The following is a 27,847-nucleotide window of genomic DNA, read 5'->3' as shown; positions in this document are numbered from 1 at the left end:
CACAACTTCATTTCTTACTCTGTCTGTCCATTTCACACGCTCAATTCTTCTCCATATCCACACACTTCAAATGATTCTAGCCGCTCTTCTACTTCGTCGCAACGTTCACGTTTCTGTCCTATACAATGCCACATTCCACACGATGCACTTCATCAGTCTCTTCCTTTGTTCTTTTTTTCAGGGGTCCGCAGAAGATGTTAATTTTTCTATTAAAAGCTTCCTTTGCATTGCTATCCTTCTTTTGACTTCCTGGCGGAAGCTCATGTTACTACTTACAATACAACCCAAATATTTGAAGCTGTCCACTTGGTCTACTGCCTCATTTAGAATTTTCACCATTACCTTCTTTAAATAGTTTTATTATTTTTTCAATCTGTGACTTAACATGCCATATGCAAGGTATAATTCCTTTATACAGGGACATCATTTTATTTTTACTAACATTTTTAATATTAACCTGGCTATACCTTTTGCTACCCCTTCCCACGACTGGAGTTCGATGATACTGCGTAAAATAAAAACAAATCACTTTACTAGGTACAGGAGGGAAGAAAAGTAGTTAATCCATTTACGTAAACTAGGAAATATCGCAATTTCGAGTTTGATAATTGTAATTATGTTTTTGTTTAATCAAAATACAGTACAGTATTAACAATAAGTGTTTTTACTCACGAACTGAGCTGTCCATGCGGACGTATTCATTATGCATTGTATATTATACTGTCTACAGCACATTAGCGTACACTATAGAGAATGAAGTTAAATTGTAAAATAAACAAAATATGGATATTTAAACACATTTTTGAAAATGGTGACCGTTCATTTCGATACAGGTGTTCAGTCCTTTTGTGCATATTATCGCACTGTAGACTATTGTACCTAATTCCAATTACCAGTTTCGTCCTTCGTACTAATAACTCATGTTGAAATAATTCTGTACCTACTCTGTAAAAACGAACCTTACGTACTGTAAATTCAATCTTCACTTCTGTCCGATCCGAAAAAATAAAATTACTAAGACATACTATCTACTGTCCGTCCAAGCAGTTATGTCGGAGGATCGTAGAAAGAGGGGAAATCACTGACAATTAATTATTTAACGAGGCCCTTTTATTTAAGTTATTTTAAACAGTTGCATAATATTACGTAGACGTCCAATTCCTAACAGAAATTAATGTTTTCAGAAAAGACTAAGACAGCCCAGCCACTAGCCTTTTCAGTGGCGTGAGCAGAAGCAGGTGGGGAAAATCGGAATGCGACGTAGGCAAACGGACGACAGCACCTGTGCGAAAATATGATTCAATATTGAAAGCTGTTTCGTCACTAGAAAACGCGAACATATTTCTGGAACGTACTATACTCTGCTGCTTGACTGCATGTACGCTGCCTTGGTTGTGTTGGAAGTTTACTAATAGAAGGGGTGGGAGTGAAGTACATTCAAAAACTCAGGTACAATAAAAATTGAAGTAAAAATAAAATGATGTCCCTGTATTACATAATTAACTATTTGCATAAACGTTTTCGTCGCTCTTATCGCGACTAAATCAGATACATTTATTATCATACATTTTCAATATGTTAACCACATTTTAATTCTGCGTAACAATCAAATATCAATGTCAGTAAAGTTAAAACTAACAACTTAAAAATTGTGTATGACTTGAGGCTTTCTCGGCGTTTGATGTAGAATAACTCTTCTCGGGTTCTCAGCCAGGTGAGTTGGAGATTTGCTTCCAAACTTCCGACGGCTAGCTCTGCCATCTTCTCCAGGGATTTAGTGAAGTGAATTTTAATGGCAGGCAGAGTAACTATCTCATGCCCCCATGTTTTAGATTGCTACCAGTGCACTTCATTAGAACCAGGTTAAGTGATGTGGGACCATGTCTAGCCGGTATATATGCAATAGTAGGGCTTCCCGCTGCGGGTCAATCAGGAGCTAGTGCCTAGTCCCGACCGCCAGGCGCATTCTGATTGGCGGAAGCGGTAGCCAATCAGGAGCTAGTTGCTGGTCCCGACTGTCTGCCGTGTGCTGGTGGTCTAAGCGTATTTATGGCAGGTTTCCATGCTGTACTCAGCTGTAGACCCCTGTCTCTGTTGAAATTATTGCCATCTAGCTGGATTTCGATGGCTTCCTTGATAACCGAGTCTCAGTAACCTGATGTCTTGTCCAAGATGGTGGCTTCCACCAACCAGAATGTGCCTGGCGGTCGGGACAGGAACTAGCTCCTGATTGGCCCGCAGCGGGAAGCCCTACTATTGCATATATACCGGCTAGACATGGTCCCACATCACTTCATTCCCTGAAGAAGATGGCAGAGCTAGCCGTCGAAACAAATCTCCAACTCACCTGGCTGAAAACCAGAGAAGAGTTATTCAACTTAAAAATTAAGAATTAAGAGACAATCTTCACATATAACAACAATACAATATACAATGGAATCTATATGATATAAAACAAGCCGTATCATATATATGATTTGTAAACAAGTTTTCATGTACATTAACATAACATATTTGCATTTTAATCACAAAATATTTCAAAAGATTGCAAATAAGCAGGTGAAGACTTGTAATATATATTTTAAATAGCCTATTTGTACTTTTACCTCTTAACTCTTAATTTTTAAGTTGTTAATTTTAATTTTATTGAGATTGATATTTGATTGTTACGCAGAATTAAAATGAAGTTAATATATTGAAAATTTAAGATAATAAATGTGGGAATATGTGTGATGAGACTTCCTTGTGTTAAATTCTAACGTATCTTGTTTACATGTTTCGACCTATTTATGGGTCATCCTCAGAACTGGTCGTTGTTGGTCTTGGCGCCTCTTGTTTTGTTAGGTAGATACATTAGAATTTAACACAAGAAAGTCTCATCATACATATTCCGAAGTGATACAGTGTTAAAAGTTGTGTAATCAAGATGTATAATAAATGTATCTGATGATGTCGCGATAAGAAGCGACGAAAACGTTTATACAAATAGTTACTTATGTAATATAAAGGAATTATACCTTGTATATGGCATGTTAAGTCACAGACTGAAAAATAGTAAAACTACGTATTTAATTGAGTTACTAAGACTTATCTGAAAAAAATCTCTCAAAATGAATTGCAAAATTACTTTCTTTATTTTTCTTCCTATAAGCATGGTCTTCGTTTTGTTTGTGTTATCTTCATTCCATACTGCTCACAGCTGTCACTTACCTCCAGCAGCATATCCCTTAGTATCGTCTCCTCTTCTGCTAATACAGAAATACTTTTATCCGAAACTTACTTATCAAATTGTACCTGAAATCAACTTACTAAAGTAACACTTTAACCTTAAGGCTGGATAAAGTATCACTTTAACAATTGTATGAATAAAGTACAAACACTACATGTTATCTTCATTCATACCTCTGATATCATTGCATCTTCTCCAATCACAGAACACGTTATACTCCTTTTCTTATGTAGATTTAGATTTAGTTGGTAACAAATCTGATATAACACACTTGGCTTCCTTCAAAACTTTGTCTGGTATCAATACCTTCTCTTCTTCTCTCACGATAATACCGGTAAGCATTTTCCTAAATATTATTAATGAATCAATTACTGTATCATTCAAACTACAACAACAATTAAAAAAATTGCCTAAAAATGATTCTCTCATATTACGTATTACGATGTTTGTGACATACGTATCCAGACGACCGTGCTCTAAGTAATATATTGTATATCCGAGGAATGAATTACTAATATTTTGCATGTATATTTTAATTAAAAAACTAAGAAGCCTCTTTAACTTAATAAGTGTTGGATAAAATATTGTATGGTACAAGAGAATCAGGACATATTTATACACTCGCGGACATTAACACTCTCGACTGACGTTTCGCGTGTCAAGCCTTTCGCTCGTGGATAAAATACGTCTTGATTTTTTAGTACCATAATAATTAATTGACATTTCACTGAAAAGTATTACTTTTCCGCAAATCTTTGGGTTCCAAGCTTCAAAATGAGGGGTCATTCATTAAAATCCGTTCAGCCGTTTTCCCGTAATTTCCATTATGAGTTAAAATTATATATATATATATATATATATATATATATATATATATATATATATATACATCTGTGCTATCGTAGATAAAACATTGTATGATACACAAATAAAATTGAGTAAATGTATGGAACTAATTAGAGTAAATAAATACTTCCACTCTTTCTTGAAGGGTTTATAGTAGGTCATTCCAGCCAATAAATTATAATACTAGAGGGTTGTTTCCGAGCTCTGATAACGAATTTCAATGACGTCATGTGCGTCAGAAATCACACCGACAGCTGAATTGCGGTGAGAGGTGACAGACCAGTAGTGAGTGATTTCATAATCAGAGTGCAGGGGGTATCACAGTAGCAATGCCCACTAAAATCGAGCCTTTTTGAGAGGGGTAATAACAACTCTTTCCGATGCCAAGTACAGTTACGTGAAAATCATAGGAGCCTGCAAAAAACATGTTTTCGTTATTTCCAAGAAAGGCAGCTTGTGTGTACCTAATAAGACTGGCAAAGCTCGGATGGGATTAATTCCAGAGTGGTAAAAGAAAGCAAATCCACCCCCCCCCGTCACAAGTCGCCGCACCCCACGAGATGATACAAATTAATTCCATTCGATCTTTACCAATCTTATTAAATTCACAGAAGATGTCTTTCTTGGAAATAACGAAACCTCGTTTTTTTGCAGGCTTCTTTTATTTCACTTAACTGTACTTGGCATTTGAAAGGGTCGTAATGTACTCCTCCCAAAAAGGCTCGATTTTCTTGGGAATTTTTGCTGTGAGTCGCCGTGCACTCTGACTACGAAATCATTCACTATTGATATATTTAATATGCGTTATCTTCTTTTTATTAATTACCGGTAATTATGTATAATGCTTTTCGCCAAATAGTCAGAATAAGTACCAGTCGATGTTCTGATTGTCCCTAGATAAATTTACTTGCAACTAAACTTAATCGTAAATTTTTCTTTAACATCAAAACCGTTTGTAGCATAACACGATAAAGGCCTGAATTTTTCTGAGATTTTTAAAATGTGTAATGAGAAAGTACATGTCATTATCATGCTGTTGTTCTTTTCTTTATATTGCCTAAAAGAAAAATGGAAGTCTGTACTTGAAAAAGCTAAGTAAAAGCGTAAAATAATACTTTGTTCCTCATGACTTGGTTTGAAGCGAGATTGAGAGGTTAATATAAACGAAAGTAGGACTTAACACACTCTCCTCCTCAGCTGAATCGGCATGTCCGTTGTGTCAGGTGCAGGCGTCTTGGCCACAGGAAATAATCACTCTGTTTTACTGGGTAAATAGTGCTTATTGCTTCAGCTGGAAGGCAGTAATCGATGTTTTTCTTCCTTTTATACAATCTTTCCACACATTGCGCAGGCATGAGTTGGTAAATACCACAAATGGACTTATTCATGACTGCTTTGATGTTAGTCTGCGACATTAAGCGTGGGTGTGGACTCCTATCGCTGTATTTCATCACGAAGCAATTGAAGGTTGTTTTAATATCGATTGAAAATATGCAGTTACTTGGGAATACTTGGTATGTTTCTTTTTTCTTTTGATAATGCACTGACAGTGATAAGGGTAACTGTTACTATATTTGTGCTTTCCTGAAAGACTCTGCCATCAGCACCAATTGTAAGGATTCTATGCTTGCTTTTGTATGTGGGACGTATGTTTATCTTAGTCTGTTATTTAACGACGCTGTATCTACTAGGTTATTTAGCGTCAGTGGAATTGGTGATAGCGAGATTATATTTGGCGAGATGAGACCGTCCGTTCATCATGGAATTAGACTTGCATAGGATCTTTTATGTTTAGTTACGATTATTATGAGAAGCAAATGTCATACTACTTGCATTGATATTTTTTGAAACTTTAAACATGGTGTCTGAAAAGTATTCATAAGATCTACTATGTGTTCAGATACGATTATTATGAAACACAACAGACGTATTATTTAATAGCAACAAAAGAAAGTACTTGTAACTAGACATCGGATGTTTAGGAAAATGCCTATTTTATTTGAATGTTCATATATAAAGGCTTTTAGTAAATGTGCACAAATCATGAGAAATGAAGCATTCCGATGAAGTTTGATCTTGCCTTTTTTTTGCCGTTAATGCCTTTTTTGCTTTAATATTTACTTTTTTTGCCTTTTTTATTTTTATATGTAATTGTTTTGCCTTTTTCTTTATATGACTACTCACTCAACAGTACTGCATTTATTTCTGCGTTCGAACTAAGGAAATTGCAGTTCTTATAGTAGCCATAGGTATGAGACACACTGTTGCAATGCAGCATTGTTGTTTTGCTTACTCCGGAATCGACCTTGTCCTTCTGACTCCAGCACTGTGTTGGGAACACGAAGTAAGCAGTCAGTCTAGGATTGTCTTTGTGAGGGTACTGTTGTACGATGAAAAATGCCAAAAATGAAAACATTCAAAGCTTCTTTATATCGTCAGTGGGTAGCAGAATTTCTTGCTTTCACTACTAATGGAACGATTATTATGTAGCCAGGATGGCACTGTTTAAGTATGCTTCAGCCACATCATTAAACATTGAGAGATCTTTTTCTGCATATAAATTGATTTTGTTCAATAAACGTGACAGAAGTTTGTGTATTAATCTTGAAAAGTTGCGTGTTGCTTATTGTAACTCAAATTATGGACATGAAGTTGTAGATTCATAAGTACAAGTGAAACAAGTCCATAGAACAGAGAAATTACTTTTCCAATGCACTTTGTTAAGTTACTTATGGTCTTATGGATGTTTACTTTATGAATTATGAGTCAGTATAATTTCAGTGCTTTTTATTGCCCTATTTTTGTTGTTTTTAGAACGTTTTTAGGCACCTAAAATATCATTTTTAGTGCCTTAACTTCCGATGTCTACTTATAACTTTGCGGTTCTAAAATAAGACTTTAAATCACTATAGTCGTCATTAAGATGTATCCCTTAAAATCGCATTTCGATAATTAGTTTGGGAGATAGAGAACTGTAAATTTAACACATCCCATGATCATTGTTACTAATGGGAGGTTGGTGTGTTTAAATATGCATGCTTTGGAAATGGGATATCTCAAAGAACGGTTAACATAAGACAAGACATTTTGAAGCATTTAAGATATTAAATATGACTACTGTAGATTGTAATAACGCTGATTGTGACGTCAAAGTAGCTTTCTTCCTAATCACATCTACCACAATAGAGGATGTAGGATTCATTGTATCATAGTCTATAGTATTTCGAACATTAGCGCAAAATGTTTTGAGGAAGTACCGTCGTTCATTTTGAATTTAACATTTTCATGTTACGTATTATAGTTCATTATTTCTAATCAGAAAGCACATTGGAATATGATCAGTCTGCTTTATCGTAGTATCTTCGCCTGAAAATTCATGTTATTTTATCTCTTCATTCCATTGACGTAGATAATTTTTAATCGTGATGTGCATGCCTTCGTTTCTTCAACAAGAATTATGTTAAATAAAATATATGTGCCGTTGAGAGTAGAAGTGGTGCAAGTCAAAAATGGGTAATGAGGGTTAAAGTAAACATTCTGTCAAATACAGCGCAAAGTAGCAATTAATATTAAATTTATTTAAACTATTAGTAGTCAGTGAACAGCACGAAGAACATATTAATTGCTACTTTGCGCTGTATTTTACAGAACTTTTACTTTAAACCTCATTACCCAATTTTGACTTGCACCACTTCTGTTCTCAATGGCTTATATATGGGATTAATTACGAATAAAGAGGTCAGATTTATGTACCATCAATCTAAATCGTAGAGCTTATCACTATATTATGTCACTGTAAGCCATAAAAATAAGATTTCATTATTTTATATCAACTATAAAAATAGTGTTTGTCAGTTCGCTATGATTTGGAAGGAAAACACCGATAGTGTTTTTTAAATCATACGCAGGGCTCGAAATGGATGTTTTCACGAACTGAAATGTTTATTTTCGTGAACATGGTGCTGTCGATAACGAGAACGATGACATTAATGACCAGCGAAATGATGTCAAGTATTACCATGAAATATTTATGCACACATCAATTAGTATAAAAATTTTGCACACATTGTTTTCGGAAATGTTAATCCCTTTTGTCATATTTATACAGACGGAAACGACGAACTGTAGTCGCTCCCGCCGAAAAAGAAAAGTATTGAATAAAATGCACACATCTTTAATAAATTATTTCGACGCATATATTATTACTAGCAGCAGTAATTCCCGTCCTTACATTTATGACTGGAACCTTTATTTCGAAAAAGTTTTTGAAATGGAAAGTCAGATGAAATTCGACTCACTGCCTAGTAGCGGCATATGATATCAGATCATTAGTGCGATATGGAGTGACCCCTGCGGTAGCTGAGTGGTCAGACCTTTAGCCTATCACGCAGGCGGTCCGGGTTCTAGTCCCGGTCAGGTCGGGATTTTTCATTAAAAGCCTTGGGGTTTTTCTCGGGGTTCTCCCGTTTTCTCATATTAGACGCCTACATCATTCCGTCAACGTTTCTTCATTTCATCATTCCATAATATCCCCCGAACGCCGGCTGGTGACGTACGAAAGGGACGAGTGGGGTGGCTTACTAAGAACGTGGATACGCAACGAACCCTACTGTAGTCAACCAGTGTGCGTTTGGGCATGCGCCTAGCTAAAGGTTTGGCGCAATATATCGTAAAAGGTCCATTTTATTCGATATGAAGTGATAAAGTAGGCTTATTCCTCTGTTAAATATCTAGGTATGTACATGGACGAGATCCTCAAGTGGAATGTCCAAGTCACACACACATGCATGACCGTCTTCTCCATCCTTCTTTCATTAACTCGCCTGAAAAGTTTTCTACCCTTTCAATTAAAAAGAATTCTCACACAAACATTGGTGCTGCCACATTTTGACTATTGCGACATTCTACTAACAGATTTAAATTCTAACTTAGCCAAAGATTGCAGCGCGTTCATAATGCCTGCATACTGTACGTTTCATTTGCAACATCCGCAAATACGACCACATTACACCTTCATTGAAACGCTCCAATGGGTAAGATTACAGGACCGAAGATATATCTATTCACTAATTTTTCTATATCGCATCATCAATACTTCTTCGCCTAACTCTCTCGGTGCATTTTAATTTCTTGTCCTCTTATCACAGCCTGGGTACTCGTTCTAAAAATGAGCCTTTATTATCTGTGTCTTCCCATAAAACAGCTCACTATTCTTCCTCTTTCACAGTATCAGCAATTCGTTTCTGGAACTCCCTACCCAGCTCCCTCAGGAACTATCGAACGATATTGCAGTTTAAAAGTAAATTGTTTAAACACGTGACCAGTATTCATGATTAATTCTCCTTTGTGTGTATGTGTGGAAATATATGTAATTTTCCTCAATGTTGCATGCTAATAGTGTGCTTTTAATAGAGGTCCTGATTGTTTCAAGTGTGCGGTAAAATGGAAAGTTCAAACGTTCCGTAACTGCTCATCTGCGTTATCTCCAATTATGTGACAGTAGCATATCACATTATGTCAAAATTATCGCTAGAATGTTCTTTTCTACTGAATCGGTTATGCCAAGCAAACTGTCACAGATTTCAATCTACGGGATGAAATAATTGTGTGTTGATATTAATGCAAAGAGCAATAGATCAAATGGGCCTCCAAAAACATTGCTAAATAATAATAATCAGCCCATATGATACGAAGTTGTTAGTAGACGTAACAAGGTAAAAAAAACTATCTTTCTAGGCAAAGGAAAGTCTTACAATCTAATTATTGATGTGGAAAAAGTAATAAATCAAAATTTCTCATTTTTTAAAATGAAGATATACTGAACTGCATAGATTTCATTAATTTAGACAGGTCAACTTTAATAAAATTTAGAAGATTAGATGTCTGGTGATTATATTTAATTCCTGCTCAGATTCAGCCGAAGAACTTGGATTTTTAAGAGGAAGATAAAACAGTGAAACTTTAAACGGACAAAGTAGGAAATGAACTGTAATATGTGAATACGGGAAAAATAAGTACGCCTTAGTAAATAGGCTGCAATGTAATCGTAATAAGAAAGGTAAACTACATTTCCTTGAAAAGTCTCGATGTCTCGTTACATTTTCATACATATTTTCCGTAAGATACGGATAGAATACCAAAAAATAAAATAAAATAAATAAGAGTATTATCGTAGGTATTGGGAGAACTAGTATGGCCTAATTACCCTTTTTTCCAACAGTGAGTCATCAATATCTGTTCTTATACACCGTGTCCCGCTTAGAGGGATCGAAAAATAAGTGATAATTTAAACTGTAAATAATGGTTTTATAACATAACTTTTTACAGAACATGATGTAAAATCTCTTCGAGTTTCGGAGAATGGTCAGTGCAACTCGATGTATGCGCCTCGAGTTACCCTGCAGACATCTAAACGGTACTCAACCTCCCGCCAAGTGTTCTGTAACATTTGTGGAGTGACTAGCGCAGCTGCTTTTGTAATCCGTTGTCTCAGTTCTTCCAGAGTGTTAACTCTACCACGTTGGTACACAATATCCTTCACAAAGCCCCAGAAAAAAGTCAAAGTGCGGTCAGGTCGGGTGACCTAAGTAGCCACTTACCCAGGCAAAGGGTACTCATCTACTGATCAACCTATCAGAAAAGTTTGCATGCAAGAAGTCATGCACTGCTTCATAGCAATGGGGTGGAGTCCCATGTTGCTGAAAACCCGATCCTGGGGAGAATTGGCCAACAACAAAAGTTCTGCAATATGTCCAAATACACATTCCCTGTGACTGTCGCATCGATGAAGAAGAATGGTCCAATGGCGAAATGCTCTACTCGTCTACTGAATGCCGCCAGGCTTGTTTCCGAGTTAAACATTGGTGTGCATGCGCATGAACTTCTAGCTGTTTTTAAATCATTGTTGCATAAACTTGGACAATTTCTGCATTTTGTCAGCTGTCTTTATCTGATTTTAAATGGTGAGCATTTATTTCTCGAGCCCTCTAAGCGGGACAAGGCCTATATAAAACTTCTTATATTACGGAATGTTCATTTCACGGCTTTTCATTTGACCTTCAGTTGCAGTAAAACGTAGAATGCTCGATTTGTTTTATTCTACTTTGATTTCGTCGCCTAAACTTATTTCTTTTGTCGGAAATTTTCCAACATTATACCGAGGTTCTTTTTTTAATTTGTTAAATTATAACTAGTCGTTCTTGGATCTAAAAGGGAAGGGGAACACTTTTTCGCACTTCGTTATGTTCATAGTGTTGATATTTTTCATTTATTCGTTGTTGTTGTTGTTGTTGTTAGGTGAAAGTGTTAAGACATTTCTATTGCTAAGATTTGAAGTACTGCATTGTGGCGCAAATGGTGACTTTTTCACCAGGGTGCTTTTATCTGTCCGATCCCTAAAATTAAAACCCCATTATGTGCAAATGATTTCCGTCCAATTATCATCCTACCTGCTCTATCAAAAGCTCTGGAACTTATTGTTCACAAACAACTAATGCACTATCTACCTGAACATGCCTTATTGGACGAATACTAATCCGGGTTCAGAAATGGACATAGTACGACTACGGCACTACTAAAAGTGAATGAGGATATACGTGAAGCCACAGATGAACGTAAATTAACATTACTGACATTACTTGACTTCAGTAAGGCATTTGATACAGTTGACACGGACCTTCTATTATGTAAATTAAGACTTCTGAATCTTTCTGAAAGTTCTGTTACTTGGTTTGTATCCTACCTTCGCGAACGTCAACAATGTATCATTGCATGCGATTATTTTTCAAGATGGTGTGTCCTGAAATCTGGAATTCAACAAGGATCAGTTCTCGGACCTTTACTCTTCATGATTTATATTAATGACGTGACTAAAATGATAAAACACTGCAAATACCATATGTATGCTGACGACTTGCAAATTTATTTGCATTTCCACCCTGACGAGACTAGTGACGCAGTAAATAATATAAACGAAGACTTAAATTCGATTTCACTGTGAGCACACAAATTTGGATTAAGGTTAAATCCAGAGAAATCGCAAGCAATCGTAATGGGACATAATCGTCTACGAAGTACTCTTGATAGTGGTACTATACCACATATAATATTGAATGGGATTATTGTTAAATACAGTGAAACGGTTAAAAATCTTGGCATTTTTATGGATAGCGATCTAAATTGGAACACTCAAGTAACACACGCTTGCAAAAAAATATTTTCTCAACTTCACTCTTTGTTTCATATGAAAGATTTTCTACCACTTAATCTAAAAAAGAAACTTATTCAGACGCTTGTAATACCCCATTTTGATTATTGCGATTCCTTACTAACTAATGTAAGTTCACTCTTATCTGAGAGACTACAACGTGTTCATAATGTGTGCATACGATTCATCTGCAATACTCGTAAATTTGACCATATAACACCTTCCCTCCAGTTACTTTCATGGGTGCGTCTGAAGGAACGAAGAACAATACATTCACTGTCTCTTCTATTTAGAATCATGCATACTTCTACTCCGAATTATCTCTTATCGCGCTTTCAATTTCTTACAACTCTTCGAAACCGGCATCAAGCACTTCTTTCCATCCCTCATCATAGAACGTCTCTATACTCATCCTCCTACACTGTAGAAATACCACGTCTCTGGAATTCGTTACCTAATGATGCCAGGGACTGCCGGACTTTATCACAATTCAAAATTAAATTGGAACATTTTGTCTTGTTTAATGCTTTTTAGGTATTGCTAGAAGTGTTGATTTGTGTTTTTTACTCTAGATTAAAATCGCAAGTTTCTTGTTTATGTTAGTTAATTAGGATAGAATTAATTATACTTAATCACTCATTTAAAGTTTGTGTGACTGCAACCTGTGTATATTTTTGTGTGACTTTACTTTGTTTATAGTGTTTTTTTTTTCGTTTTTATTTCTGTTCTTGTATTTGTATTTCTGGTGGTGTGGAAGAGAAAGCCTGATGGCCTTAACTACACCAGAATAAATAAATAAATAAATAAATAAATAAATAAATAAATAAATAAATAAATAAATAAAGGTTTCTGAATGGGGGGAGGGGAGGATAGGATCCTAGATATAGAATACCATTTATAAAACTATTATTATCCTCATTCGATACGGCTCAACGCTTGGCCGCAATGAGTTGCTTGTCTTGCATCTTGATGATAATAATAATAATAATAATAATAATAATAATAATAATGATAATAATAATATTAATAATAGTAATAATAATAATAATAATAATAATAATAATAATAATATTCATGAGCAGGCTTAAGATAAGAATGTAATTCCTAAGTTATTGATTGTTGTCAGCTTGCCGGTGATAATACATCAATATTATTTTCTTTGCTTACTTTATACTGTACTTTATAAAGTATACTCGTATTAAAACAATCATATTTTGTGATGTGGATAGACGTTATCCCTGGTAGGGATGTTGATATGAATTTATGAGAGGGAGTAACTTTCCAACAGGGGGAGGGGGAAATCCCCCCATCCCCTCGTTAATTCGCACCCTGTTTCCCACTAAAAATTAAGTTTCATTTTCCTGATAGGAAAGTGAAGATACATAATCCTTCTCACAGGGGAACTGTCCTTGTTACATATTTTTCACGTGTTGAGTTCATCGGTGGTTTTACATCTTGCTGTGTGAATATTTAGTGTTGGTTAATAATAATCATACGCCAATAATAATAATAATAATAATAATAATAATAATAATAATAATAATAAAAAGAGTGTGAACCTTCTAGTGGCGGCAAAAGTGAAACTTTTTGAGCTGTGATGTGTAGTGCAGTACCTATATTAGACCTATTGCATCGATTTCCGGAAACGTTATATGAAGGATTTGTTCATGCTGAGAAGAGAAAATTTTTAAATTATTTTTAAGCTACAGTCAACTATAAGCGAAGTATACAAAATCAAATTAATTATTTATAAATTGATTTTCGAATATTTGATTAGCACCTTAATTTGATTTAATGTTCTTATATGGTGAACTGGAATTTAATTCAAACTCACCGACATCAGTAAGTTGGATCAGACATTGCACATGTTGATTCTTTTCCGTGTATGAACATTCACTAAATCGATAACGCTTTGTAACTGAACTGCAGGAGGAGATTAGAAAATACCTTTTTTCTTAACCTGCATTCTCGCACCCGTTTCAGTCGTCTTTTTCGTTTTTGGCTAATTTTTCGGAGACTTATTTGCACGCTTTCTTTCATTCATACTATTTTTTATGTTTTAATGCAAACTCATTGGGTGTTCTGGTCTGCCTTAGCTATAGTGACATTTCTACTGCCACTTTGTTACATGTGCAGGCTAACAACGTTCATGAAACTCAATATCTTCTCAATATTGTTTGCAATATTTGAATTATTTTATATCATAAGCAATTTTTCAGTGTCAGTAATCACAATGTCGAATTGAAGTCATTACTTCAAGTTTCTTTCCTCGAACTAGGATCTTTCCTCTTTACATTATGGTATTTAAGTTACAGGTTACATTCCAAATAAACTTCATTTCATTTTCCAAATATGTCATAAAAACTACCCTAGAGCATTAAATAAAACGAGACTAAAATAAAATTAGTCACAATTAAACGAAATTAAATATTAGTGACGGCAACTACAAAATGATTATGGCTATTTATATAAAAAAGACATTTTTCAACTTGTTCTACAGACTGGCCAATCTGTGATTGATTTCTGAGATATCAATGTTTGTATTTCTGTAACTTGGTTATTTAACAACGGTGTGTGAACTACTAGCTTATTTAGCGTCTGTAGAATTTGTGATCGCGAAATGAGGTCGAAAATTGCCAAATAATTGCCTGACATTCGTATTACGGTTGGGGAAAATTTCAGAAAAAGCCCATTTAGGTAATCATTCCAGGCATGAATCGAACCCACACTTTAGCACTTTTCCGAATCAGCAGACATATGCGCCTGCCGCCTGAGCTACGCCGGTGGCCTCAACGTTTGTATTAAATTAAATTAAAGCAAAATATCAATGTTCAGCAATGTATTTAGATGTACAATACAGTATACAAAATAATTAAAACATGGAGTGATATTAATTTGTACAAGTAATGTAAATAGTGTACCTGTAATGCTGAAGTAGAGTTTTATAATAACCGATCTTACCTGATGTCACTTTCTGAGGTAAATCTGTATTAAGAGCCAACATTTTATGGTTACGCACACATTCACAACACAGCATCAAAATATATCTAGCCCATTTCCATAGAAACATTGCCAACATTGTAAACAATGCTCCTCTTTCTTCAAGTTCATTATTGTAACATAAGTTGTGTAGTGCAGGATAACTGTCTTTTTCAGGTGTTAAATGTAGTATATAAAATTATCTCATCAAGAGTGTCATTTAATAACAAAAATTAATTTGTTTTTATTTTGTACGTTAAATGATTCTGCGTACTTCATTACATTAAAAAGTAATGAAATTCCTACAGCCTTTTGCTCTCTCACATTACTCAATTTTGAAACTGTGGTGTATTAAAAAACCGAAAGTGCTTACTTGATATATCATCATCAACAGTGTCGAAATATACAAGAATAAAATTGAAACTTTCAAATATCCGTTACGATATTAGACCTACTATTGAAAGGATGCATTTTATTGTCATATTAAAGTTGTAAGCAGAGCTAGGAAGTTGGTACCAAAACTGTTAAGTTGTGTAAGTTTGGACTGTATCTCTACCGAATGAAAAGTAATAGCGCATCTCTCAATGTCAATAAATCAGAATGACAAACATTTACAGCTGAGTGGTAACCAAACATGTGCCCCAATCGTCCACAGCCTTAGAATAAGCGAATAATATAAAAAAAAAACAATAATTTGTAATAACAATCTTCTTAACTCCCAATCTAAAGTACTTTAGCCATACATATAAAAATAACATGCGAAGTATACAATTATGATTCTAGCCTCACTACAACAAATAACAATCAACATTTTAATTTTATCGAAAGAAATACTTCGTTTATGTTTAGAAAAAAAAAATATATGTACTCTGAAAATATTCGTTCTACGTCACAAGACGTTATTGGAGCAAATCTGAAATAGGCCTATGATCAGTATTTCTTACTTTTATCAGGCGAATAACTACTTTGTGAACAGGCAGGGCTGTTCAAATAAAAAGTAAAATCTTCCAAAAATTAAAAATTACAGCAGTTTTGACGGAATTTCCGTCCAGTTGGCAACACTGATTGCTGCTTGGCTATGGTACGTGTAACAGGCTTAGGCGTAGGGACACCTGATTGAAGGTTACAACTCATGTTAATACTTTAATGGTAGACATTTATTGTATGCACTAGGAATGTACTGTGTATACTGCATCTGTACAGGATGAAATATATTTTTTGCCGTACTGTGACGGACTGTTTATACGTTGAGACACGAAGTAACGGCGCGCTCCATCTCCCACTCCACTCGACCAACACAACACTATCGCCGTGCGTTCTGAACTTCATGTGTTTATGTGCCCAGGACCGAAGCCTGGTTATAAATGTTGCCACATATTCCCAAATAATTAAATTTCCTCTAATGTTAGGTAAAATATTGCCCATTTTCTCTCTTCTTTGGAAACTTCCTTCAACTTATTGGTTCAGAACTTTATCCAACACTAGATATTCAGAAGTAGCATTTGGCTAGCATGGCGAAAGTAACCTTTCATCGGGGGACATTTGAAGACGAACAACACGCCCAGGTCCATCACCGTGGAGTAACGGTTAACATGTTTGACCATGAAACGAGCGGACCCGGGTTCAAACCCTGCTTGAGAAAGTTATCCAGTTGATGTTTTTCCGCGGTTTTCCCTCAACCCATTAAGAGCAAATGCTAGGTAGCTTGCGGCTCTGAACCCTGGATTCATTTCACTGGCATTATCATCATCTTACTCAGGTGCTAGATAACCATCGCAGTTGATTAACCGTCGTAAAATAAATCATTAAAAAAACACACCCAAGTCCAATGTAAAGGAGATGAATCTCGTCTTACCTGCAGGAGATACGAAGCCGTGTTCGCTGAATTAGTAGGCGAAAATAATAACGCTGCTAGTTGACCCATAACAGAAATCTCCTCTTCCATTTCATACTAATGTAATTCAGAAAACTGTAAGCTTTGAATACCCACTTAATCGTTATTCCCCGTGTTGCAGGATCATCGGCCAGCAGGATGAGTAGCTGGCAGGTGGAGGACATCGCTGATAATCTCGCAGCCGATCTTGATGGCAGCCTCTCAGGTCTCGGGGTGGACCTCAGCGCAGCCCCGTATAACATGAGGTAAGAAAAATGTATACATTTATAATGCAAATCTCTTAATACTATGCTAATTAAAGTACAGGTAGTACAAGGAATTGAAGCCTGTGGGTTGTTAAGATACTCTTCCAGGATACAGCTTAAATTGCATGAATTATTTGGATGCATTGTTCACATACAGGCCAATAATAGCACGAAATTTGAAGTTTTCTTAGTTGCACAGCTTGAAAAATAGCACTATCACAGAAGAGTTGGATTCAGCGTTTATACACAGCACGCCAGTTAGATGGCGCATAGTTCCTATTCAGCTGTTGAGTGTACACTGCGAAGGCTCCACGAGTTGTATGGGAAAATCTAAAAAATTTATGAACATTTTGTATAAATATCAGGGAACGACTTCGATTATCTGTTCGGAAAATTAACGTCGTTAATAGAAAAGAAAGACATATTAAAGAAAGCCTGTATCACAAACAGAGCGCCTTGTACTGTAGTAACGCAAATGTTTAACAATTGGCATGTCGCTATGCAGCAACGAAACGTACGAGTATATTATGATCAAATTGTGTTTGTTTCCATTAATGTAATATACCTGAATTGTCCTGTAAGTAACAGTCTCTGATGCATCTATTCCCTATACCAAAATCGTTATTTATACAAGCAAGCGCATAGCGCTTGAAATAAGCTCTCAAGTGGTTCCTGCGTAACGCCAATTCCGCCGCTAGGAGCGCTGTTCGGTTTTAGAGATTCGTAGCAGAATACTTAAATTACATTGACATTTGGGGCCGTTGCTTATTAAATGCGTCGTACAATATTTTATGAATAATAGATGCCACTTTCCATCTTCTGTGTCACAATTATACTACAATAAATGGTTCTTGATATTACATATGAGCCGTTCAGAGCAAAAGTGGTGTAAGTCAAAATTGAGTAATGAGGTTTGAAGTAAAAATTCTGTAAAATACAGAGCAAAGTAGCAGTTAATATGTCCTTCGTGCTATCCATTGACTACTAATAGTTTAAATAAATGGAATATTAATTGCTACTTTGAGCTGTATTTTACAGAATGTTTACTTTAACCCTCATTACCCCTTTTTGACTTACACCACTTTTGCTCTGAACGGCTCATATTATAAACTAAGGCAATACCTTCTTGTTATTTAATTCATACACCATACGTTTTCGGAAATAATGAAAGAAATTTAATATATTTTATGTGAGCACTGTAGCCTACCCTTTTCACGTATTTTATTATTATTATTATTATTATTATTATTATTATTATTATTATTAGTAGTAGTAGTAGTAGTATTATCATTATTATTGTTGTTATTATTATTATTATTATTATTATTATTATTATTATTATTATTATAAGAATTTCTAGTATTATCTTCCATTTCCCTGAATTCATAATTTAAGCACTTGTAAGTAGGCTTAACTTTTCCTCTCTTAAAAAAAAGTATATTGACGTTGACGTGTTATGATTTTTACTGATTGTTAGGAAACAGCAGTCACAATGCATGAGAAGTACAAGCGCGATTTTTTCTTGATGATCTTGTAGTGGCGAAAGAAATATCGAAGGCCTGCTGATTAATCTGTAGTATACACTAATAGCAAATTTTGTTGTATTTTAGTGTGTGTAAACATTTTTAAATTAGAAGTTAGAATTAAATTTAATTAGGAAGTTAGTCTGCAATATATGTGATCAGAAATAGTTTACTGTTGTGTCCCATTTTGCAAATCCAACCACAGTAAAGATTGTGATTTGTTGTTTCATTATTTTTCCACAAAATGGACTAAGGAAGAAATGGTGTTTAGTTAGCCGTTTGTCGCTAAGCAAAGCATCACGTGTCTGCAGCAGACAATTCAAAAAAGCCGATTTTAGCATTAGTATAACAAGAAAATGTTTGCTTCCTTATGTGGTACCATACGTATTTGAAGATTTCCCAAAATATAAACAAATATCTCAGGATTTTCAAGGACTTTTTTTTAGAATTTTGCCGCCCATAGGCACATGCGCATGTGCTCTCCACGATATCCATTTCTCTTTTGTTAATATCTGCATGTCACTCCCCTGAGGTGTTTTCTGTCGTCACTCATGACTTGCAAAATTTAATTAAAGCACAAATAAAAATCTTGGGTACACCATACGGTGATAGTTGTATCTTATCACAACGAATAGTTGTAGTAATTATTATTTATTTATTACTCGCAATGTAATAATATTTAGTCTGGCTTGGAGGATGAGGGGAGCACGTTTTACTGAACTCGGCACGCGCAACACTAAAATCGCTTAGCTGCATATTTGTATCCGATATAATGCAAATCGTATACGTGTCAATGTTCAGCAGTAATAATTAACCATTGTCGTAGAATATTTCGCTATTACAGACGATTTTTAAACGTACGAGTACCGTCAACTCGGGCTGCTTCAACCCTTAAGGTGTTACTTGAACCCAGAAGAAAAAAATGTTTACTTACCATTGGAGTAACTTAAGTGAAAATATTTGTACAGATGAAAGTTTGCAGAGAAAAAAGACCACAACTTTCGACACCAAACTGTTATTTTACTGTACATCGACGAAAACATTTTTTTCTTCTGGGTTCAAGTAACACCTTAAGGGTCAAAGTAGCCCGCGTTGACAGTACTCTTTTCCTCGAAAGTATTGAATAAGAGTATTGATTGTCTTAAGACAAGACAAAGCAAGAACTATACTGTACTGGTTTAATAATAGTCTGAAAGTTCAATGGTCTTAGCAAATATCGCTAGTAGATCCATCTTTTCAGATAAATTTCCCTCATGCTTCGCTTCGCGCTTGTGAAATTGTCCACAAAATGAAACTCATGGTATTACAGATAATAATCTTCGCACGGATTTATACTCGTATAACTTCGATCAATAATAGCATGTACACAATTTTATTTTTATTTCATAATGATACTAATCTGTGTTGTAAGAGTCGAAGTGGTGTTCGTCTGCGGTCACTCATTTCCGACATCTTTTAATGGAATGTAGGCTACTTTCACTCGCAGAAGTTCTGTGTCCGTAATTCTTGTAACTTCTGCCCTGATATTTTCTTTAAGCTTTCTATAGTAAGCAGATCATTCCTGCAGACTTATTTTTTTATGTTTCCTCACAAATAATAGTTCTGCATAAGGTCTGGGGATCGTGCTGGCCATAAATCTTTAGTAATGATCCTATAATCGAAAACCTCTTTTAAACTTATACGAATATTTGCCTGTGCTATCGGTCAACATGTATAGTAATATATTGGTGTTATCATTCTTCTTGCAGGTAACAGTATATTATCATACGCCAATTTCGTATCATGTGGTGGAACTTGATGTATTAATCGGGGAATATGTTGTTCCAGTATTGTGTAAACTAACATGGCCATGTAAATGAAACCACGTCCCGTTGTAATTCTTGGACTACTGATACTCTGTAGGTAAAGTTTGTTTTAAAAATTCAGTACCGTAGTTTTATAGGCTGAAAATTTTTAGACTTGTGTTGTCTCTGCATACCGACTGGAATTTTATTTGGAGAACGTTCTAATATTTCTTAAATTTGATCAAGGTTTTTTTCTTTTAGAAGACGACGATTTCGCTCAGGAATTTTATCGTTTAGAGATACAGTTTCCCTAAGTCTGAGAAGTCATCGTACTGTACTGCGGAACTGTCCCACCAGGAAATTTCTCTAAACTCACATATGCACAGAAGTTTATCACTGAACATAGAAGTTTAAGCACAGAAAATTAAGAATAGTGCCGACTATACTTCAGCGAATGTGGTGTAAGTTGTACGGATTTTTAGGCTGGTTCACAAGATTTCGAAACCTAACAATAGAGAACAGCGTCACGTGGACTGGTGAATGCATTTAGTAAATCTTACTCTGACGTGTGTCGGATAAGACTTTTAATTGTATGGAAAGAAAATAGCCTACTGAAAGTTTTATCAAAATATATCAGAAATGTGTGAATGCAAAGCGACACCACTTTGAACAGCTTCTGTAACACAGGTTACTGGACTGCTCATTATGAAATAATATAATTGTGTGAATTCTATTATTAATTAAAGTTATATCACTAGAAATACGTGCAAGGCCGGCCACACATACATAGCTCGTGCACGCTTTCCCAACCGGGTGCAAAAAAAGGACGCTCTGTACCTATCTGTCGGTCTACTTATGTTCCTACCTATTTGCATGCTTTTATTGACCTATCTACCATCCTATCTAGACTATAGGCATATTATTCTATTTACTAAACTTCCTACTGATGTCATATCTCTTACTTATTACCAAATCTGATCCACTCACCTACCAATCTATCTACTCTCTTACTTATCCACTGACCTTACTTTGATACCTGTCTATTTGCTCTGTCTGTATGTTTATCGAGGGGTTTCTTGTTCCGTCCTGAGATATTCTAAGTTTATCTGATAACATGATAAAAACATCCATGACCTAAGGGGGATTTAACTCTAGCAGAACTATCTGTTTACATTCTCTCATTTAATCTTTTACAAGCAGTGTATACTCTGTACAACCCTGACAGTGTTTCACATTAATCTTTTCGCGCAAAGCTTAATGTCTATGTCGATGTTATGGATTACTCTATTAGTGAATTAAGTTAGGCTTAGTTTATCGGTGCGAGACAAACACGATAACAGACGAAAGACTTCGCGCCTGAATTGCATCCTGCATTCACGTGATCAGTGCAATTTTGTAAAGTACTCCAGCTATTCTCCAGCGGTAATATCATGCCACGGCTTTCTGCTACTATATCTATATATATTTTACTCCAATTTCAGCTGTCTGTTGTTACTTTCATATGGGCCTGTCGTAACAATAGGCTATCATTTCTTGTTCTACTTAATTTTCATAATTATGATCACCACCACCACCTTCTTTAACTTGTCTTCGTAATCGAGGGTCTAACTTGTCTAACTTTTTAACGTGCTTCAGTTACGAAGTTAAGTACTGTGTCACTTCTGGTCACATGTCATTTCATTTATATTTTAAAACTGTATTTGTTAATTTGCTTCTGATAATGGGCCCCATATTTTAATACACTATAATGTCCAAAGGTATGATTTTGCGGCCCTTGGCGTCGAATCACCGGTATAACCAAAACCACGTTTCTGGCTTGTGAAATAAGTAGTGGGAACGTTGAGAGCGAGTATCTTATCTTTGTCGCATTGTGTGGGAGAGAAAGCCGACAACTGTGATTGGTAGACTGCTGACGTGACTTCTGTTTAGGAGATGCCACCCCCTCTCAGCCGAAGCGGCAAAAAATGCCACTGATTGGGCAAAGTACTCAAGGACATGCCCCAGAAGCGCCTTTACCGCGGTCAGTGGACAGTAAGACTGACAACAAACACTGTGATTGCCAGATTGCTGATGTGACGTGTATTTGGTTGGTATCGTTCTCAGCGACACTGAAAACAAGTGCTCACTAACTGGATTTTTACTTAAGGACACACGCCAGAAACGTTGGCGCTGGCGGTAACACGTTCTTTCCTTAACCTGCACGTGGGATCTCGTTGGCCCAACAGTCAAACTGTCTCTTTCATGGTCGGGAGATAATCCACTCGTCCAATGTGTGTATGTGTATGTGTGCTTGTGCGCGTATATGTATACATAGAGTATCTCTAAAATTCTCCAACAGACTTTGGGACGTGCTTCTACACACAAAAGAATGAAAAAAAATTCCATATATACATATGACCGCAAACAGAGCATTCTAGAGCTAAATAGCTTTCAGAGTAGATATTCGAAATGCCATCCTCCCTTCTCAATGCAGACCTTGACACAGATGCTGCAATGAATGTCGTACACGAACCAATATCCCAAGTATTCTGGGAATGCTTGCATATGCTTCATAAAATATGCCGTTCCAAAGTTTCCCCATCATCCACTGGAGTTCCATGAAGTAAACGTTTTCTTACAATAGTACAGTCAATAACCTTGGATAGGTCGACAAACAGTAGACAGTTGACGAATTACAAAGGACTCCAATTCCGAATTGGATACGGTCGACAAACAGTAGACAGCTGACGAATTACAAAGGACTCCAATTCTGAATTGGATATGATCGACAAGCAGCAGACAGTTGAGGAATTATAAAAGACTCCAATTTCTAATTGGATACGGTCGACAAACAGCAGATAGTTGAGGAATATCGCTTTTGTTGACGTCGTACAAAATTTTGTCTAATATTCTTTTGAGAAGATTAACTCCTTATGTAGATGAAATTATTGGGGATCATCAGTGCGGTTTTAGGTGTAATAGATCGACTGTTGATAAGATTTTTTGTATTCGACAGATATTGGAGAAAAGTGGAAGTATAAAGGTACAATACATAAGTTATTCATAAATTTCAAAAAAGGCATATGACTAGGTTAAGAGAGAAGTTTTATATAGACTAATATTCTTATTAAGTTTGGTATTCCCAAGAAACTAGTTCGATTAATTAAAATGTTGCTCAGTGAAACGTACACCAGAGTCTGTGTAGGCTAGTTTCTATCTGATGCTTTTCCAATTCACTGCGGGCTAAAGCAAGGAGATGCACTGTCACCTTTACTTTTTAACTTCGCTCTAGAATATGCCATTAGGAAAGTTCAGGATAACAGGGAGGGTTTGGAATTGAACGGGTTACATCAGCTTCTTGTCTATGCGGATAACGTGAATATGTTAGGAGAAAATTCACAAACGATTAGGAAAACACAGAAATTTTACTTGAAGCAAGTAAAGCGATAGGTTTGGAAGTAAATCCCGAAAAGACAAAGTACAGTATATGATTATGTCTCGTGACGAGAATATTGTACGAAATGGAAATATAAAAATAGGAGATATATTCTTCGAAGAGGTAGAAAAATTCAAATATCTTCGAGCAACAGTAACAAATATAAATGATATTAGGGAGGAAATTAAACGCAGAATAAATATGGGAAATGCATATTATTCGGTTGAGAAGCTTTTATCATCCAGTCTGCTCTCAAAAAAGCTTAAATTTAGAATTTATAGAACAGTTATAGGTATTACCGGTTGTTCTGTATGGTTGTGAAACTTAGACTCTCACTTTGAGAGAGGAGCAGAGGTTAAGAGTGTTTGAGAATAAGGTCCTTAGGAAAATATTTGGTACTAAGAGGGATGAAGTTACAGGAGAATGGAGAAAGTTACACAACGCAGAATTGCAGGCATTGTATTCTTCACCTGACATAATTAGGAACATTAAATCCAGACGTTTGAGATGGGCAGGGCTTGTAGCACGTTTGGGAGAATCGAAAAATGCATGTAGACTGTTAATTGGGAAGCCGGAGGGAAAACGACCTTTGGGGAGGCCGAGACGTAGATGGGAGAATAATATTAAAATGGATTTGAGGAAGGTGGGATATGATGATTGATATGGATCGATGGAGGGCTTATGTGAGGACGGCAATGAACCTTCGGGTTCCTTAAAAGTCATGAGTAAGTAAATAAGTAAGTAAGTAGAGAAACTTCTCTTGAAAATGTAATCTACGGGAAATGAGCTTTAAATATTTTTCTGTAGACTTTAATTTCTTGAAACCAAAAATCACGTTCTTGTGTTTACAAACAAGCAGCCATTAGGCCTACTAAGATGGCTGTCGATATGAGAAATTTAATCTCCAAACTCTTACTCATCAGCTGGTATAGGAAATATTGCTTCAAAAAGAAATTAACATTTATTGGAGTGGGAGAGACGCTATCGACTGTCAGGAGGGACTGAAGTTGCAGCATCCTGCCTTTTGAATCCTAACTAAAAATTATTGCAGATACATATTTTTTTTAAGTAAAATATACTGGAATGATTTGTTCATTAAACAAAAAAAAATATATATATAAAAAAATAGATTTTTTAAAGTCTTAAGGCAGTAGTCGTCAGCACTCGCTGAAATGTGCAAAGGGTAAGCGGTGCCGTCCCGTGGTCACCGTCGTGCAGCAGGAAGAGGTAGAGGGCATACCCGCTAGGAGCTGCGAGTGCACCATGGTGCACTGTGTTTTCCGCGGGTAAGAGACGCTAGTCCCAGGGTGCTCTGCGCTGTTGACCGCTGTCTTAAGGTGTACCTAACCCCTTAATCCTTTAGACTTCGTCTTGTGAGGACATTTGAAATGTTTAGTGTATGGAACCCCAGTGGATGATGTGGAAACGTTGGAATAATGCATTTTTAAGCATGTGCAACCAATCCCCGAACACCTGAGATGTTGGTTCCTGTTCGTACCCAGTCCTGTATTCAAATGGGAAGCTCGCATTTTGCACACCTACTCTGAGGGGTTCTACATAAGGAAATGGTTCAGTTGTGAACATACATACAGTATGTGCATATGGAATTTTTTAAATTCTTTTTGTGTGTAGAACCTACTCTCAGTGTTTGTTGAAGCGGTTTGGAGCCTGAATATATAATATATATTAGAGACAGACAGACAGACAAACAAACACAAACGGAGACGGATATTCAGAGAAAGAGAAAAACGTTTTGAATATGCTTCCATATGATTTTATGTAGAATAATCATTTTAATTCTGAAAGTTAACAATTTTATGCCAATAGCAGTAGCCCTATAATAACATAATTATGTTAGCAACACTCAAGTAATACGTCTCTCTCCTTATCGACTGTTTTACGCACTTTGTGGAAATAATAATGTTTGAAGCCTTTGTTAGAATCTGCTCAGAGGCACGAATGGGGTATTAATGAATCTTATGCATCCTGCCCGACACCACGTGGTCTCGATTTGTAAACTTGTGACATTCAGACTCCCTGCGAAGAGATATCGACTTGTTATTTTCTCTCGTGATAACAGATGTTCCTTTGTACTCTACTCATGTCGCTATTGCATCAGAAGTGATCAGTACAACGGTTGCCAAACTGTGAAACGTGTTAGCTCGAGAGAGTGTAAACTGTAAAAGTAATGGTTGTGATGTTTATTCATCTGTCCTTATTCAAATAAAACTATTGTTCACATAGGATGAGATGATTATAATGGAGCAGTGGTGGAATAAGAATGGGAGATGATAATTAGGCCTGTATACAGAAGTTCTCGGATGAGTTTTGCTTCTTTTCTGCGTCCACAGTGAAGGGTATTGAATAAGCCCAGGAGTACTATATTGAGAATGTTATGGCCAGGAGTGTATTTCGCCGAGAGCAAACGACATAAATATTTGATCACTACTATCATCATCATCATCATCATCATCATCATCATCATCATCATCACGACCACCGCCCTTGTTTTGAATTTTTCAACTTATATTAGAAAGACACAGTGGGCCTCCTGTGACTTAGCGTCAGACCGATGTCGAGATCGCATATCAAAAAATACGTAACTTAAATTTATATAATTATACTGTTTTAACTCTCCTTTCTAAAAATTTCGCAAGTTCCTTTTCCTCTAGGATTCCATCCAGGGAAGATATTTAAATTTGTTGATGGAAAAACTGTAGGGAAGACTTTTCCTGTTGGATTTCAACCGAGGCAGTTCTTTAAATTTGTTGATGAAAAAGCTATGGAGTAGGTTTTTTCCCAAGTACTTGAACTTTTCCTATGGGATTTAAACCAAGGCAGTTATTTAAATTTGTTGATGAAAAAGCTATGGAGTAGGTTTTTTCCCCAAGTACTTGAACTTTTCCTATGGGATTTAAACCAAGGCAGTTATTTAAATTTGTTGATGAAAAAGCTATGGAGTAGGTTTTTTCCCCAAGTACTTGAACTTTTCCTATGGGATTTAAACCAAGGCAGTTATTTAAATTTGTTGATGAAAAAGCTATGGAGTAAGTTTATTTCCCAAGTACTTGAACTTTTCCTATGGGATTTAAACCAAGGCAGTTATTTAAATTTGTTGATGAAAAAGCTATGGAGTAGGTTTTTTCCCCCAAGTACTTGAACTTTTCCTATGGGATTTCAACCAGGGCAATTATTTAAATTTGTTTATGAAAAAGCTATGGGGCAGGCTTTTTTTTTACTAAGTACTTGAACTTTTCCTGTGGGATTCCAACCAGGGCAAACATTTAAATTTGTTGATGGAAAAACTATGGGGGAGACTTTTTTTCCGAGTACTTGAATTTTTCCTGTGGGATTCCAACCAGGGCAGACATTTAAATTTGCTGATGGAAAAACTATGGGGAAGACTTTTTTTCCGAGTACTTTAACTTTTCCTGTGAGATTACATTCAGGGTAGGTATTTAAATTTGTTGATGTAAAAGCTATGGGGCAGACTTTTTTTTTCCCAAGTACTTGAACTTTTCCTGTAGAATTCCATCCAAGGCAGATACTTAAATTTTTTGGTGAAAAAGCTATGAGGCAGACTTTTTCCAAATACTTGTCACATTTCTGCTTTCAGTATTCTACGTAAAGGACATAGAATATTAATTAAGCCGTCTTTTTAAAGGAGAAGCCGGCACAGGAGTCTTAGTTCTTTTTTCGGGAATAGGTCACTAATTCTCCTTCCCT

The 27,847-nt window shown here is 35.9% G+C and overlaps 1 protein-coding gene across 9 annotated transcripts in view; it reads left to right on the top strand.

Moving 5' to 3' along the window:
* gem (transcription factor CP2 like gemini) overlaps positions 1-27,847 on the top strand; it is a 506,340-nt gene that overhangs the window by 274,641 nt on the left and 203,852 nt on the right. For all 9 annotated transcript variants that reach the window (XM_069828902.1, XM_069828883.1, XM_069828892.1 and 6 more), the window contains one exon: positions 17,276-17,399. In XM_069828902.1, coding sequence (XP_069685003.1) covers positions 17,276-17,399 — 124 coding nt within the window. The remainder of the gene's footprint in view (positions 1-17,275; positions 17,400-27,847) is intronic.

This window comes from Periplaneta americana, chromosome 1, assembly GCF_040183065.1.
Source record: "Periplaneta americana isolate PAMFEO1 chromosome 1, P.americana_PAMFEO1_priV1, whole genome shotgun sequence".
Lineage (NCBI taxonomy): Eukaryota > Metazoa > Arthropoda > Insecta > Blattodea > Blattidae > Periplaneta > Periplaneta americana.
The sequence above is the reverse complement of the archived record's forward strand: the minus strand, read 5'-3'. Positions and strand labels throughout refer to the sequence as shown.